Source organism: Onychostruthus taczanowskii, unplaced genomic scaffold (genome assembly GCF_017590055.1).
Source record: "Onychostruthus taczanowskii isolate IOZ18803 unplaced genomic scaffold, ASM1759005v1 scaffold94, whole genome shotgun sequence".
Lineage (NCBI taxonomy): Eukaryota > Metazoa > Chordata > Aves > Passeriformes > Passeridae > Onychostruthus > Onychostruthus taczanowskii.
The window spans coordinates 1,724,702-1,742,497 of record NW_024507435.1 but is presented as its reverse complement, the minus strand read 5'-3'; the positions used below and the strand labels follow the sequence as shown (position 1 = coordinate 1,742,497).

At 37.6% G+C, this 17,796-nt stretch overlaps 1 protein-coding gene across 1 annotated transcript in view; it reads left to right on the top strand.

The window, feature by feature from the left end:
* The window catches only part of CDKAL1 (CDK5 regulatory subunit associated protein 1 like 1), a 380,101-nt gene that overhangs the window by 57,310 nt on the left and 304,995 nt on the right, over positions 1-17,796 (top strand). Inside the window, exon 5 of the mRNA XM_041426743.1 lies at positions 9,467-9,551. Within this exon, the coding sequence (XP_041282677.1) occupies positions 9,467-9,551 (85 nt within the window). The remainder of the gene's footprint in view (positions 1-9,466; positions 9,552-17,796) is intronic.

Sequence of the window (17,796 nt, the reverse complement as noted above, 5' to 3'; positions counted from 1 at the left end):
AAATCAATAGTTTAGGTGACATTTCTGACTTGCAGTTTGTGTCTTGCCAGTCTCAACATCAGCAGTTTTATTTAAATTTCAGCCATTTTTTTAGAAACTCCAATCTGCAAAACAATTGAATCCTCTTTAATAATTTTTACTAGGTAAGGCTAAATTTGAGACTACAGATAAAGCAAGTGGACATTTCTGAAGTGTTGTATCAAAAATGAGAATGCAGCTGTTTTGCAGTGAGCTCTGTGAAATCTGGACGTTCTTTCGGAGCTCACCATCAGCTGTCATCCTTCTAAGGCTGTAGTTAGACTTCAATAGATGCTCAGAGACAGCTGGTAACACATCTGCAAGAGCTATGTTTGAGCATACATGGGGAATTAGAGCTATTATATCTGTTTGGATTAGTTTTTTTTGAGGGAGAGGGGTGATTTAAATTTTTTTTTAACCTTGTCCCATAGAAAGGAGTTAATTTGTTCTTCTGTTCAGTGTTTTCTGTTCATTTGATGTGCAACCGAAATAACTGAAAAGTTGGGTTTTGTGATTGCCTTTAAACTTGTCAGAAATTTATTGGATATCACCTATCTGGCCTCTAAAGGATGTAGACTGAAATAGTGTGTGCATATGAATCTAGGCAATGGCTTTGTGTTCAGGGACAGGCCTGAAGGCAGGGACATCTTGGCTGGGATCTTGGCTTGTTTGCATAGACATCCTGTGTGGCTCGATCAAGTTATGGAAATTCTGAAACTACTTGTCTACATTTATAAGATGAAAAGGAATTGGTGTAGGGAAGGGTGCATATTTAATATGTGGCTGTTGAAGGGAAATCAGTTAATATTTGCAGCGTGCTTTGAAACTTCGGTTGCACAGAGTTGTGCAAGATGTTTTGTTCATGGTTGGCTTTGGATTTTGAGTGACTAAGACAGAAGCAATCAGTCTGTATTTGCTCATTTGAATAACTCGTGTTTTGCGTATAAAGCTGTATGTAGGGACAGAAGAGCACTGAGTCGTACTGTGCGTGCTATTTCTGGAATATCAAGCAGGCTTAAGACTCAGAGGAGGAGGAGTTTCTGGGATTTTTCCAAATTCTGTCAACAAAACAAATTCTATCTGCATTAATCATCAGAATGAGTTGGAGTTATTTGTGTTGTTGTAGCATAGCCTGGCTGAAACAGGCTACTTGACCTTGTTCCTAATGTAATGGGACTTTTCCCAAGAGACTGATAAATCACTCATCACTATTTTGCATATTGAAATTATTCACACTGATCATTAAGTCTTCAGTGAAGTGAAGGGAGAAGTTGACTCTTGGAATACCTCAAAAATATGCCTGTGCTGAAGAGCAGGGTGAAATGCCCACCTTAGGGCACCATGCTATGGCACCTGCATCTGCTGCTGCCCAGAGTAATTTGCGTTCCTTAACATCAGGTATTATTGTGCTGAGCAACCATTGGCAAGGCTTAGGCTTTCTGCCAACTCATCTCTTAGCTAGCAGAGAGATTTATCTTCCCTTGTTTTAAGGTCATGTTTTGTTCAAGAAATAGTTGCATGATCCACTTTTCTCAAAGCAGTGAAGTCTTTATTTTGAAGGAATGAGCTAAAATTTTCCATCTTTGGTATATAATACCATGTGCAGAATCAAGTTTGACTATTTTCTGTTAGAAAAGAGCTGTGAGAAAAGAGTAGCCCATTAAGGTCATGTCATGTTGGAATAAGCTTCCTTTAGAACATGGCCATGGTCGTATACTTGTAAGAGGGGTACCTTTCCTTTAAAGTGTCTTTCTGGGAGTTGTTTGACAAAACAAGTGGAACTGTGGAATGTAGACTAAAATGCAGCAGATTATGGCACAGGAAACTAAACTATACCCAGAGTTGAACTGAAGTATGCTTTTTTTTCCCCTGATCCACAAAGATCAGGATAAGATGTGGAAATGATCAGTCCCTTTCTTGATTGGAACAAGTATGAGTCGTTCAATGGCAATGGGCTTGGGAAAGTTCTCATTCATATGGGGGAATTATTGAAATGTACTGCAGTTTTAGAGTGCTAAAGTTCCAAAAGGAAACCTGCTGCTTTTCAAAAGAAACATTTCTAGGTTTAGCATTTTTAAACAGAAATCATTTTGCAACTTCAAGTTACCCTCAGGTGCCTTAACACATGGAAAATCTAGTGAATTAGTGTAAAATGAACAAAAATACAAAGTAATTTGTCAATTCATGTTGTCTGTGTTGTGTGCAGAGGCAGAAAAATCATCAGGAAGTTGCAGAAGGAACGAAAATACAATTTATAACCTAATTGGATTTTTTTACATTGCTAAAAGGTAAACATTTTTAGTCGGTTTAACTCTCCTGTTCTTCACTTTGTGGAGCTTAGGTGTTGCTAAGGGTGGATGGGCTGAAGCCTCCCTGTGCAGCTCTGTGTGTCTGGGCGCTGCAGTGCACACCCTGAGCTCAGCAAGCAGCGTAGCTGGGGTGTCCTGCTGGTCTGACACAAGTGTGTACAAAGTGGGAGGAAAAGGTGGCTTACAAGGATCACCTCAGACCCAGACTGTAGCCTGTGCTGTGTCTAGAGCAGAGATGAAACGTACTTGGAGAGCAGATTACTTGCTTCAAAATCCCAATACAAATTGGGATTACTCTTGTAAGTGCTACTGATGGTTGCAGAGTAGAAGTGGGAAGTAAAGTTTATCATCGTCAATATTTTGAAGCTAAATTTATTCTTTCATGTACTGTTTCTTCTGTGTTGTCTGGTGTTCGGTACCCCCATGCCAGGCCTGAAGTATTCTCTTAATGGACATGCTCTGAAATACAAATTCTGTTGTCTGCACTATTTATAAATATATTAATGTTAGTTCAGGTGTTCACCTACTGTAATTTTTCAAGTTCCAGTTTCATTTCTCAGTGATCTCACAGTCACCCTTTAGTTTTAGTGATGATGGCAGAAGCCATAAGCTGTTCTGCTGGCCTTGGTAAGCTTCAGCAAACTAAATATATTTTTCAGGAATTTGTTTTTGGGAAGGAGTGGTAAGGCAAAGTTCCAGGTCATGAACAGATTGAATGGACATCAACTGATACCTTAGTAGTTTGTTCCAGTAATTGCATGATACCCCCTAAACAGCTGAAAAAAGAGGTGTATAAGCTTCTTTTTTCAAATTGCGTTTTCACAGGTGACTGGAAATAAACCAGTATTTTTTTAGAAAACTTTCAGTCCTGAAAGCAGGCATGAGTACATAAAATTGAATTATTTGTCTGTTATACAGAAATGAGGAGAGGCAATGATTTAACATGTCATATTTTGAATCCAGTAGTGTGTTACTGGATTTTAACTGGCTGATATTGTGTGTTTAAATGTGCTTAGTTCCTAGGTACTTGATGTGTTCAGTGGAAGAGTCCCTGTGCACCTCTGCTTTGGTGCTGGACAGTGAGAAATATACTTTGATAGCAGGCACAGCATCCTGATATGGAAGGCTTTATAAAATCTGTTTATAGTCCAGCAGTAAATGCTGTTGAGATGTCTGCCTGCACAAGAAAATTTACTGAAAATACTAAATTTCTTAAAAACCAGAAAACCCAAGAAAGGTTGCTTACACTATTAGCTCAGTAATGAAAATGTTAATGGAGAAAAAAAATGGCAAATTTGCATATTTGTAGTTTAAATCAGGGCAGGAGGCATGATGGGAGAATTATTTTTTTTCATGAAGGCTTGTCTGCATTACCTGATTTGGTAAGCAGCCTGGCTTTCCTTTTGGAACTTTAAATGACATATATGCAGGGTGAACCAAATAGTTGTGTTTTCATTAATTGTGAATAAAGCAATTTGTTATGTCCAGAGTATTTCAGAAATTTAATGAGAAAACAGAAGTAATGTTGCAATCAAGCTGATCCTTTTATATTTTACATCCTGATAGTGTTGATAAGACATGAGTGGGATTGTTTTGAAAGACATTTGCAATCTGCAAAGTTGGTATTTTCAGCGTGCCTTTGAGTGTTTCGTATCATTGGCAAATGCATGGTACGTCTTCAGAGGTGGGAACTGATAACGTGTCCCTGAGATTCCAAACAAGTGCCATCTGGAAACTCATGATAACTTGTGTTTTTGATTTGTAGTTGCTGTCAGGGGTGCAGACACACAGAAAGAGCTTGTTTGCTTGGAATCTTTTCTGTAGGACAAGTTATATGAAAGTTGATAGTTAACTATATGTGATACAATATTGAGAACTAGCAAATGGTAGCTAAGTATTTTGTGTGCCGAGGAAAGGCACGCAAATAAAACGCCAAACTTTTTCTTCTTACTCTCTTCTTCTGCTGTGCAAAGCCTATTGTCTGCAAATAACTAAACTCCCTGTCCCCAGAGGAAGATGTACCTTCCTGCTTCACTGATGATTCAGAGCATTTCTGAATTAGTATTTATGAGATCCTTTCCCAATACTTGTTGAGGTCTCTCAATGCCCAGTGCTCCAAGAAATCATTAAATTAACCAGCACCTAATTTCAGTAACCTAATTTGAGTGACAGTGGGTTTCTGTGACACAGGGATGTCGAAAGAAATGAATTAATTTGGCAACTCTGTTCCAGTCAAGATACTCCATGACTGTAACTGGCTGTGAGGTGTCCTCATGCTTAGATATTTGTGTCTTTTGGGGCAGATGATTCCCATGGAGTACAGTTGCAGGCACACATTCCAGATACCTTGGATGTTACTGGATCTACATTTCATGCTACTCCAGGGCATGAAATGGCAACCAGGGTATCAAGGGAGGGAGCAGAGCTGTTTTGGAAGGAAGAACACACAGGACAAAGTGTCTGATGGGGAGGTCCATAAATGGGAACAGAGGCTAGAATACAGCATGTGGAAACAGAGAAACTGGAGGTATATTTGTTGTGTGAGAGAGTTAGAAGTAAGAAAATCAGAAAAGGTGAGAAGGAAGACTTGCAGAGTTATTAGGAACAGGATAAGGACAGCTGGAGGGAAAGGCCCTGGAAGAGCCTTCAGTGATTACAGAGGAAGATGTGCTTTCAGATTAAATTTCTCAGATTGATGTACAGTATTTAAAAGTATGTCATAATAATTATGAGTCATGTTTTTTTAGCAAACTGTGCTGAGCAAATCTGGTAGTGGTTTCAGTGCAGAGAGAGGAGTGATGTGCTGAAGAAAGTAAAGAAAGGCTGTTCTTTTAAGGCTTCACTAGCTGTGTTTCTTCTAATTTTTTGCTTTGTGAGTGTTTTGATTTTCAAGGAGATGTGGTTTTGGGGGGCTTGGAAGAAAATAAAGTTTTGGAAAAAATTGAAAGAAGAAAGACTAAAAAGAGACCAGGCAAACCCAAATAGTTTGTTTATTTTCAGCTGATAGTATTACTAGTCTTAAGAAATTCTGCTGATTTATGATTTCTGAAATGATAACAAAACTGACACTGCCAGTTAGAAAAGAATTGGAAATATTATTTTCCTCTGTAGGTATACTGATGTTACAGACTCTTGCCATTTTATTATCTTAGTATTGCATAATGCAGCCAATTCATCTTTTCCAGAGTTTCCCAATTAACTTAAGTACTCAGAAGTTTCCATGACCTTTAGGTTCCTTTGTACTCTATGTTGTTTTTTCAGAGAGTATGATAGACTTTGTGGTTTACTTCCCGTGTAGCCGTTTTTTATGGAAAAGATGTCACAATGCAAGAAGACCATGGTTTTGAGTTGTGTTTTTGAGCAATTAATACAAGGCTGATTTGACATATCTTTTTTTTCTAAAAATGTCTTATCAAAGAGGAAACTGTTTAAGTAGCTCATAAAAATAAATGTTGACAGGAAAATATCATAATGAAAAAAGTATCATTATGCTGAATATATGGCAAAAATAAGTTGAAGAAGAGAAGATTGTTGCAGGATACATGCACCTATTTCATATTCTCTGCTGTAACTGATGTTCGCTATACTTACGGTTCTTGCCTCTGTTTAGCCTCTCAGTCTCTATGACTTGCTGGAAAACCTTCTGTCAAGTTTAGGTTGTCCTGTTCACTCAGATCTGTATGAGCTCCCAAACACAGGCCTCTGTTCTTCACTGAAATGTTGGAGATTTCTCAAAAACCTTACCTATGGAGTTGGAGAAGGTGGCAGGTGGAGAGCTTCCAAGGAAGGGTGCATGGTTGTGTCAGTGGGTGCAGCACCACATTCATGTGGTACTTCCCATCCAGACCTAAACTCTTCATCTTTCTGCCTGGAGTATAAACTCCAGGGCTGAATCCTCAGGGCTGTCTGCCCCTGCCCCTCTAGGCATGGATTTAGAAGCCTGAGCTTGTTTGTCAGAGCTCTTTGACTCTTTATTTGAGGACAGAGCTGAACAGTAGCACCTACTCATGTCAGAACACTTACAGGTGTATATCTATGCAAATATATGTATATATATACAGACACACATATATGCACATGCATATACCTATGTGTATAAATAGGTAGCCAATTGCTCCAGTCTCCATGTCTTGAATAAAGGATTATTACCCTGGTGTTGCTTAATATTTAGTAATTATGAAGCCAGAAGATGTTGTTTATACATGCCAAGCCCAGTCTGCTCTTTTGGTCCATGTTTGTTTCCACACATCCGTCAAGGCCTTGCAAAGCAAAATGTGACCGCTGACAAGTTATTCCCACAATGTTACAAATGTTCAGATCTTCCTGCAACCTGATACAAAAAGGCCCCGTTGGCAATTTTTTTCTTTTTAACTGAAATTTTGTTGAAAAAATGCAGTAGACTGTGGTGAGTTTACGCCAGTGCATGCAATTATTTTAAGTGTGAATAGGGCAGTAAAGTACTAAGAAAATTCAGCTGTCATTTTGAAGAATTGTGATACGGACACTTAATAAATCAATATAACTCATAAGTGTGTGCCTATATGTTTATATATATGCATAATCAAAACTTGTATATACATGTATTCATATGAGAGATCATGAGAATTAATTAGAAGAAAAAGATTTACAAATAAATGCAGAAATAGAACAACTAAATATGATAAAACAATACTGTTGCTGTAAGAGGAGGATAAACCTCAGCTACACTTTTATTTTCCTTAAATGATTTTTAGATGTGTACATGAATGAGACTCCTTTTCCCAAAACTGCTCAGGAGATTTTATTCTGTAAGAGCCTTTGCTTTTTATCTTCTGTTCTGCAGAGACTGAAACCTGTTAAGGAATGAATTTAGGTGTATTTGGGAGACTTTTTAATATAATATATATATAAAGTGTTGCAGTTGTCCCTCAGTCAAGGAGTCAATGTATTAATCGCCTGGAAACCAAACTGCTGTATGAAATTAGTCCCATTGGCTGAGTATGTAAGGGCTTTCTAAACTTGTTACTTGTGTTACTTTTTCCAAGGCTGTTTTGAAGAGAGGGGTTTGATTTTGGCTTTAGGGAAGAAGCATTGTCACAGTGTTGTCTCCTCCTGCACACCTGGAAACCGCAGTACCAGGAGGAGCTGAGACCAAGCCCAGAACTGGTGTTCTGTCTCGAGGCATCTCTCCTCCGAATAAAGACATCTCTTAAAAATGGTTGTGCTTTACAGTGGTGAATGAGTGCTACTGCAGCTGTTGTCTGTTAAATGTAATGTCTCACTTACATGCTGGCCTCTTTCTATTTTGTGTGTGTGTGTGTGTGTGTGTGTGTCCCACCCCTAATTCTCAGATGGGTGTGTTATGGGTGTGGGGCTGAATTTATAAACATTTTATGCTGCTGAAAAGAATAAGAAATACAAGGGTTTGGCAGTGTGACTGGAAAACTACTTCTAAAATGTGTTTGTTTTCATACTTGGTACATCTGACTAGGCCAAGAGATCGCTCTTTTTCTGACATTGAAACTCTTTCTTTGCTTGTCTGTACATAATTCCTAATCAGTTTTTTAACCTCTGATTATATTTCTAATAGTAAATGGATCTGTTCATTAGTCTAAAAATGTGGTTTTAATGCAGGAGAGGTTCTTTGTCTTGTTCCATTTTTGTTTTGACTTCTATGTAGGCTGAAAAACTGCGTGCTCTTTCCCAGCCTGACACGGTCAGATACTTGCTTTGTTTAAAATACCTAAAGGTCTGATTGTTGTTTAGGTGATTGCTTTGTGGTCTTTACCTGTTGTGAAAGAAAGTTGTGTTTTAGCCAAATTAATAGTGTGATCTTGGTCAACAATGATTTGAATCCCCCCTGAATGTTTTCTCATATTTAGCATTAGTTGCATTTTTTGTATTATTTTCAATTTACCTGCTTCATGGGTTAAGTGACTGATAGTTAACTGTAAATGATGATTTCTTTGAACAAAATTGTCAATGAGACAGAAAGCTTTTCAAATGCTTTATAGCCTTTCATCATAAGTGTGTATGCATGGAGGAAAAGCATATTATGGGTATGGATACATTGATGATGGGTGCATGTATAAATATGCCTAAATCATGGCAGGCTTTCTCCCGCTTTTGCAGGATGTCAGTTCAAGTAAGGCGTCCTAAAAATTATGTTTTACCTGTATTCATTGCTCACTGGCTTATGTTATTTAAAGATACATCAGTCAATACTTCAATGCTCCATGTACTGAATAGCAGCGAGTGACATGAATTTTCTTGTCCAAACTGATACAAGCTATTCTGATGAATGCTAAAGCACTAAACTATTTGAGATAGATTATCTTTATTCTTTTGTTCAAAAAAAGAAGCTCTAACTTCACAAGAATATGACTATGCTAGTAATTTTGTACCACAGGCCATGTTTTACAGGATTAGAGTTTATATACGTGCTTCTGCAGATAATTCTGGGATTCAGTTCTGTTAATGAATTTAGATATCAATAGGCTCTGAACTTACAGAAAGGTTTGGATCCTGAAGAAAGTAGTATTCTTATCTGAATGGAGACAGATATTGGTTGCTTGGATATCTTTTGTCTGAAAATTGCTGAGCTATAATTATACCATAACTAAGATATAGCCAAAACTAGAAATATGTATGTTTCTTTCCAAACCAGCTATATTGACTTTTCTCTTTGGTAGAGGCCCACATGTTATGAATAGTGATTTGTTTGTTTTGTAGTATTAATTCACAGTGGAGCTGAAGCAGGGATTTTGTTTTTGCTTTTGTTGACCACTTAGTTTTGCCTTTGTCTAGCTAAGATCTTTCTGGGAGTTCTGGCCATTCTTTTTAACTTTGTTTTCCATGATGTGCAACCTTATGGCATCTCCGTTTATAGAGATAACAATTCATTCCCCATTGGCAAAAAATTAAAAAGAAATTACAATGGAAACACTCGTGTACCTTTTTTTTTTCCTCTAAAACACAAAACAAAGTAAAACAAAAAAACCCTTCCAAGAATGTAATTTAATATAAAGTAATCTTACAAATAGCCAACTTACTATTAATGGCTCAGTTTGGTTTTTTAAAAATTTTTAAAATATTATATAAGTTAGGAGTTGACAGGTTAAATAATTCTTAACACAGGTTTGTTTCTTTCTGTTTTGTAGACAACTCTGCTGAAGCAGATTTATGGTTGCTGAACAGTTGTACAGTAAAAAATCCTGCTGAGGACCACTTCAGAAACTCCATCAAGTAAGTTGTTTCCTTACAAATATTTTTATTTTTAGCTATCAGTGAGTATTACATGTCTTAAAGGTCTGTGTTTTCAATCTAGAAGTAATTCTTTGTTTTAGAGCAAGAAATGTGCTGAGTTTGTGTTACAATGGTGAATTCTCTAGAATGGATTTGTAAGGTAGAGTGGATTTTTAAAAAATAGCAGTAACTTGCAAGTGATTATCACTATACTTATTTAGGAGAACTGCTGACTCATTTAGATAGGGACTTTTATGTCACTTTTCAAGACAATGTTGTGATAGTCTTCTGAAGAGCTGACTGTGATTTTTTTTTTTTAATAATATGTGAAATGTTAGGTTGTTGCATTTTTCATCTGCTTAAATATGGCCTAACTGGGACCTGCTTTTCAGTGGTGTGCAGCAATGGCCATAAATTAAATGACAAGAAGTACCATAACATGAGAAAGGACTTCTTTATATTGAGGGTGTCAGAGCACTGGAAGAGGCTGCCCAGGGGCTCATGGAGTCTCCCTCTCTGGAGACATTCCAAACCCACCTGGACATGTCCCTGTGTCACCTGCTCTGGGTTACCCTGCCTTGGCAAGGGCGTTGGACAAGATGATGTCCAGAAGTCCCTTCCAAACCTGCCAATTCTGTGATTCTTTGTAAAGGGTATCTGGTATGTACTTAAAATCAGCTATTTGATGATCTATTTTCTTGAAATATTAGCTTATAATAGAAGTTGTGTGAGGAGTGTGTTTTATTACTCAGTACCATTCCACTGATGTCAAACAAAATGACATGGTAGTGATTTTGTCTCCCATTTCTGCAGAAGTGTAGTTATGATGAGAGTAACTAGAAAACCTGTACAAAAATATAGCTGTCACTGCCCAGTATAAAGAAATACTGTGGTATGTGTCCTGTAGATTTTGCATTTAGTAAACAAGTTTGGCTACTTGTGCAGTCATTTCTTTAGTGTGGTGCACTGGGGATGGACTGGCTGTTGAAATCCATTTTGGTTAGAAGCACATAGTTCTTGGGAACAGAAAGAGGGGAGAGAAGCTGGATATAAGCTAAGCTACCTGCTTGCGTTGCTGGAGTTACTAAGAGGCTCTCAGGGCTGTAACCTGGAACAGAAACCACTTGCCTGCTGTCGGTGGCACAGCAGAAATTTCCTCCATCCCTGAGAGTGCTTCACTTTCTGGCTGCTGGTGTTGCACTTGGTGACCAGTATGGCTTGTGCCTTTTCTTCTCTATTGCCAAAAAAAAAAAAGCAAACTATTCCCAGAACACTTCCAGCAGTTAGTGTGTGTTGGCCAGCAGAACTGATGACAAGATACTTTCCAGCTCAGTTGTGGCCATCCTTCTACTTTACTAATCCTGTGCCAGAAATGATGTGGTATGGTGTGTGTCCCAGCCAGGAGAACAGAGCTGGTTAAGAAATAGGGCCTAACTGAAATCAAATGACCAAAAATATTTCTTTGAAGAACATGTTTCTGTTGCTGCTCTGTTCATGAACCTGATGTTACTTGTGGCCTGGATTTATTCTTTTTTATCCTTACATCTCTCTATACTTGTTCTTTTCTTGATTCATTCTCTAATCTCAGATCCTGGCAGCTCCCAGCCATGGACAATGACATCTTCTGTAGTTGTTTCTGGTTTTTTGTAAGGTGCATTAAACACAAGGGAAGCACATTGTCTCTCTAAAGAACATAACTTCTCCCAAACAGTTCTTAATTTGTTACAGCAAAAACCCAATGCATGAAGTTTAAGTGATACCAAATGAACTGCCATTATATCCTGTCACAGCAGCTTGTTGGTAACTATGGAAATCTTTGTTTTTCTCAATTGACTAACAAAATAAACATGTAGTGTGTGTGTGTTGCCAAAGCAAACATGCTTGGACAAGAAAAATTAATACTCTGACCTGTAAAATTCTTCTTTAAAAAAAAAAATCAGTCTGAAAGTGTTACATAGTATTATGCATGTTATTCAAAAAAGTATTTATTTATTCTCTGCCCACTGCAACAGTTCGTACATTGCTTGCATATATGACTTTAAAATGCATTGGTTCAAACCAGTGGTAGTTTGTTCCCACTGATGGTCAAAGAATGACTGTGAAAAGCTGATCCCTCACTAAAGCATGGGCCAAAGAATGTGCCAGAACCCAACAAGTCCTGTAGGTACAACTTTTTTGGTCTGACTTTCTTCTAAAAAAGGAACTAAACCACTCCCAGACACTCTGAATCTTTGTAGATGTGTATACAGCTGATACAAGATGACTGACAGTATAATCTTTTTGCTTGTTTTTTTTCTCCTTAGCTCTTAGGAATAGTCTCTTGTTCTTCAGTATCAATAAAATTGAACTTGCTGAACCAGAGTAATGGTATGGAGGGCAAAGAGTTGTTTAAAAACGTTACTTATGGATGGGAATTGAGAGAGTTTCCTGGGCAGATTTTATTCTCAGTTGCTAATCTTAAAATAAGATTAGAGTTAGGCAATAGCAGTAAAGAATTCCCACTGTAATTAAGTGGGGGGATTAAAAAAAAAATTATTAAGGCCTCTGTTTTGATTAGTGATGGATCTACCTTTTGTGCTTTAGTAGAGTATTTGCTGGGCATTCCAGGAAATTAGCAGCTTTTGGAAAGTTCACTTTTTTGAAGTTGACTTTATTTGGCCTTAAAATGAAATAATACTTAAAAATAATCTATTTATTTAAAAGTCAGTAACATCCTTTTTTTTTTCTGATAATATTTCAGTATGACGCCTTTGTTTTTGACCTGATAATCTGTCAGTGTGACCAACTTGGACGAGTTAACTGTAGATGTATATATGTGTTTTATAAACAGTATAAATAACAAAAAAATAAGTAAAATATCATTAAATTTCTTCCAGAGACATGTCACTATTTATTTGTTTTGGGGGATGTTGGCCAGTTTTTTTGTGGTTAATTTATGTGCCTCTGCTTATTGTGTTTGTGGTTTTTTGTTTGTTTGGTTGGCTTTTTTCTCATTTGCAGAAGGTTATCAGTAACATTTTCTGCTATCATTTATTTTAGTCAAAAGTAGTTTTCTTAAAACTTAGCTGTTGGTAATAGCAAGAATAAACATTCAAAAAGTTACTAACCTTAACTTGTGTAAGACTGTTTGATGAAGAGACTTCAGCCCAAGATCGTGTGCTAGAGGAGCTTGCTTCCTTTAAATACAGTTACTTTTCTCTTCAGTTTCATGCTCCATTAATTTCTATGTGCTCTGATACTCTTTTCTTCACTGTTTCATCTAAGATACGTAACCCAGGTTTCCTGATGACCTCTGAAGATTCAGAAACTCTTGAGTGTTTCTAGCTAGCTGTCTTTTCCCTTGCTTGATCCTTTCCTAAGTGCTGGTATAACTTACTCATGTGTTTGGGGACTTCGGCTTTTCCTTAAGGAGTTCTCCTGCTGGTTGAAGTATTATGGAGAGGAATTTGGTGGCTTGCTTATCAAAGCAGTCAGAATGTTGTCTGGGAGGAAAGATGTGTTTATGCTGTTGAGGTGTCCATGGCTTGTCTCATGGTGTAGAGTAAGCCACTCTAAATAATCATCTTTGTTACTATATACAATGAACATGTAGCATTAACATAGATTCTCTGATATATTTGTTGCTGCATTCACTTTAAGGCACTCTCCAGTGTGTGTTCAACCCTTTTATTTCTGATAGCGATGAGTTGCGACAGAGATGCAAGGGCTTTTAGCACTGAAGTAGCACCATGTGGCTTCCAGTTCTGTCCTTGCTACAGTTTTCACCAATTCATGAATAAACAGTGTGTGTGGGATCTCACTTTCATGCTAGAAGGAGCATCAAAACCCATAGAATTTGTGGAAATGTTTGTTTAAGGGGACTCTGATTGTAGACGTTGCAAGTTGTTTAAAGCTCTCAGTGGATGAAATTGAAGAGCAAAATGCACGACTGCTTTTGCATGCTGCAGGATTTCTGTTAACCAAATGCAGTCGTGTTGATGTTAAGTACAAAAGGAGGTTATTCTTTAAGAAATACAAAAGCTTGTTCAAAGAATAATTTTCTGCTGCTTGAAATCTTTGCAAATGGAAATAACCCTGGAAGAAGGTTTTTTGTTGTTTTTTTTTTTCTTTTTTCCCCAACATTTATGAATGTAATTCATATGATGCATTTTGAAATTGAGCAAAATGAAAAATTGCACACTATGCAGAGTTACAACTTTCTTTAACGCAGCATTAATCCTTTTGCTGTTCCTAATACATTCCCAGTGTAGAAGTAGACTGTGATTTAGAGTTGTTTATACTGTTCATACAATACAATCTAAGCTGTGATGTACGTCCAGGAGAGTAAACATAAGTATTTCCAAGTTCTTCATTTTATATATCCTGTTAGCATGAGAAGATCACTTCCTCCAGGTGGAAGTTTCTGAGCTGAGTGTCATAGCCTGGCTGTTTGTTGCATTTCACAGAAATGCGTGTTACCATGACTTTGGGTGTTTGTGTTGGAGTACTTAAGGTAACGGGGCAGTACTGAGAATTGTAGGCAGGGGTATTGCTGTTCCCCACGTGTATTGAAGAAATCTGAGGAAGGCCTGGATTCTCTGAAGTAAAAATGCCTGCAAAACAAACTTCATTGGGTGGGAGGAAGTTGGGCACTTGATTTCTTTTTCCCCTAAGAGTGCTGCCAATAGTACTCCTTGCTCAGACTCTCTAACTAGTCTAGATCATGTTGGTGAAAACCTTGCCTTTTGCCAGGATGAAAGGCTCACACACCTACAGATTGGCAAAGTGCTTGTGTTCAAGATATATGCCATATTCACAGTGAGAGGAATTCCTTCCCCAGCCAATAGGAGTTATTTGGTTTTGAGTGGAGGCTGTAAATCAATTAGCTAGAATTTAAAATCACAGTTCTTTTCTAAGAACAACCTGAGAGGCTTAGGTGACTGCTGAAGTTGCTTCATATAAACCTTGATTGGAATGGATTTAGGCACAACATTTTTATGTTTACAGATGTAGGAGATCTATTAAGATCTCAGCAATCGCACACCATTAGCCAAAATTAACTTTAAAATTAGTTTTGGATCTCATTCTGTTTTGTAAAGAAATATGTATTTTTAGGAAATGCTCTAATCTTTGATGTAATGTGTATGAATTAATTAGTTTAAAACACTGAATATTTCTCTTATGTTCACCAGATTTTTTTTTTTTTTTTATCTTCTGGGTTTTCCTGGCAAAACTTTCAAGAAAGGTTTTCTACTTTAGGATTTGAGAGGGTTTTTTTTATACAGCGGTGCCCATCCATATTACAAAACAATGATTTTTTAAAATGTTCATTGTACTAGTTAACATTTCTCAGCTTAAGCAATACCAGTTTCACATTTATATATTTGGTCAAGCTTTACCAAGGAGCATAACTGACTCCAAATGCTCTATGGCTTCCAAATGCTGCAGAAGGCATTTGGAAGCCATAGGTTTTGTAGGCTTATAATAAAAATGTTGTTAAACTGAAGTCTTTATTTAAAACCTCACCAATCTAGTAAGTATTTTTTCTTTTTTTTTTTTTTCTTTTTTCTTACTGAATATTGTCAACCATGCTTTTAGTGTCTTAAGCTGATGGAAGACATAGCTGTTGGTGAAGAATTCTGTGAGTTAAATGATCTTTGTTAGTGGAAGATTTTTAGCTGCATTTGAGTGTGTTCTTTTTCTTGCACTCATGTCTGCTGTAAAAAAGAATGTTAAAAGCTGGTTGACGTGATGCTATAAAACACAGAAAAAGCACACCATATAGAACTTAGTGCTTTCCATTGCATAGTATTTAGAAGATAAAAGGATTATAGACTGCTTGTGAGTGCATGTGTTACATGGCCACATTTTACAGAGATTTGTAAAAGCCTGGGTTATAAACTTGTGTGCACTTTAGTTTATTATTTTAATAGATTTTTTAAAAAGTACAGGAACAGAACCTGTTAAAACCAACTTCTAAATGTGATTCTAGAAGTCTTTTCTGTTCTGATAGGAACACATTTGGGACTGCTTTAAGTATGACATGATATTGATGCTTTGAGATGTTACTGCAGTACTGATTAAGCCTCAGATGCTTTAGAGGGCTAATTAGCTTTAGATACTCTTTGTGTCTTGAGCCAGATCATTGGGGACAAATGTATGTTTGATTGCAATTTTATAGAAGAAAACATGGCCAGGACATGAGAGACCAACTCTAGTTCATGACTTCATGTATCTCTATTTGAACTTTTTGTTGAGGCTGTAGTTACAGGTCCCCAGCTGTACAGGCTCCAGGAGCACTGGTGCTTCAGCGGCAGTGTTTACAGACATTGAAATCAGTTAAGTTCATTGCTAAACATACAAGATACACTTTCCTTTGCAAACAAGTGCAATCAACCATTACACTTCAGTGATATGGGTAAACAAGGAAGACTTCTGATTTAAAAAGTATAGCTCTCCTGATAGTTCATGGACTAATGCTTTCACCTTTCTCCTTGTCAACCAAAAATGGGGACACAGGTATCATAGGACTGTAGAATATCCAGAGCTGGAATGGACCCATGAGGATCATCGAGTCCTGGCCCTGCAAAGGACACTCCAAAAGTCACCCCATGTGCCTGAGAGCTATGTCCAAATGTTTCTTGAACTCTGCCAGGCTTAGAGCTGTGACCACTTCCCTGGGGAGCCTGTTCCAGTGCCCAAGCACCCTCTGAGTGCTTCCATCTCTAGTTAAAAACCAGAACAGTTCTTTCCCCTCCTCCCACACTTGGTCAAAATGCATAATTTTAGGAAACCTTTCCAGACAGAGTTAATGAAATTAGCAAAAGTAAGAATTGGGCTTTCCTAGTGTTTCTCATGCTGTTCTGCCGTATGCTTGCCTTGAGGATGGGGTGTTCTCTTGGGCTCTTAGTGCTGGTGACCCCCTCTTTGTCCAGACCAGGGACAGATACAGCAGAAACTGTCAGGCACTGTTTTGGGTCAGAAGTTTTGGGTTTGTTTTGTTGCTTAATCAAGAGCTTTAAAGAAGAGGCTTTTTGAGGGATTGAAGACATTTGAACAAAACTATGCTTGGTTTCCTATTATGGGCATGTACATAAAAAACATGCTGAAATCTATTTGAAATATCTTGCCTCTTTTAACAGGATGGGGACAATGATTTCTCGTGACCAAGTTCCTTCCTTGATTTAACTCACACTTCAGATTAGCACCTTAACCTTTAGTTAGTCCTTGCTGGATTGGAGGATTTTCTCTTCACCGTTCAAAAAATAGGCTACTAAATAAAAACTTTAAAAGTCTCCTTTGGGTTGTGGTATGCAAAAGAATAAAATCCACCACTGTGTGTGTAAATTTAAGGAATGTGAATGGAATCAGAATATTAACAGTTTGTAAGTCAGCATGCCTTCAGGTGGAAAATACCCCTATGGATTTTGCCAAAGCAAAGAGCTGGTGACAACTCCTGAGGAGCTTGTGATTCAAACAGTGGTAAGATAGTGGACAACTGCTGGAAACAGCAGCAGTCTGAGACATTGTAGTGTGTTTCTTTATTGCTTCAAACAGTAGGCTGTGTATATTTTCTTGTCCTTGGACCAATATTTATGACTTAACAAAGCAGACTGTGCCCAGTAGTGGACTACTGAAGCTGAGCTTTGTGTTGCAATTAATTTGGGGATATGCAGTCGGAATCCTTGCTGCTTCTGCCATGTGACATTCACCTCCCATCTGTTGGGCAATTTCTTGTTTCTTTCTCGTATTGAGAGGTAACCAAATTACTTGCTCCACCACTAAAAAGTGCAGGAGATACTAAAAGATTTTAGAATTGCCTCAAATAAGCAATAGCATTACTGAGAGAAGATGTAGTATTAATTGATGTCCATTGGAAGAATGTGGGACAGGATGAGGACAGAGCTCTGCTTGGGTTGGGTTGCTTGCATACAGAAGGTACAGTCATAAGAGGTGAAAAAGAATGGAATGTTGTGCTGGCTTTGTTTGTTTTCCTTTTTCCCTTTGCTCTTTGAGCTTTTAACTAGTAGACCAAAATATATGAAATACAATAGAATGATGAAAGGGTGATTCAGCAATAGAAATTGTTAGCTGGTTTTTGAATGGGTAATATGATTTTACAGAATTACTGTTTTGCATATTATGTGTCCCCTTATCTTAACAGGTGTTTTGTTTTACCATTTCAGATAGATGGATTGAGCAGAAAAGGTTAATGATTTGAGTGCTGGAAGCAGGTGGTTGGTAGCTTTGACTATTTATCTAATTA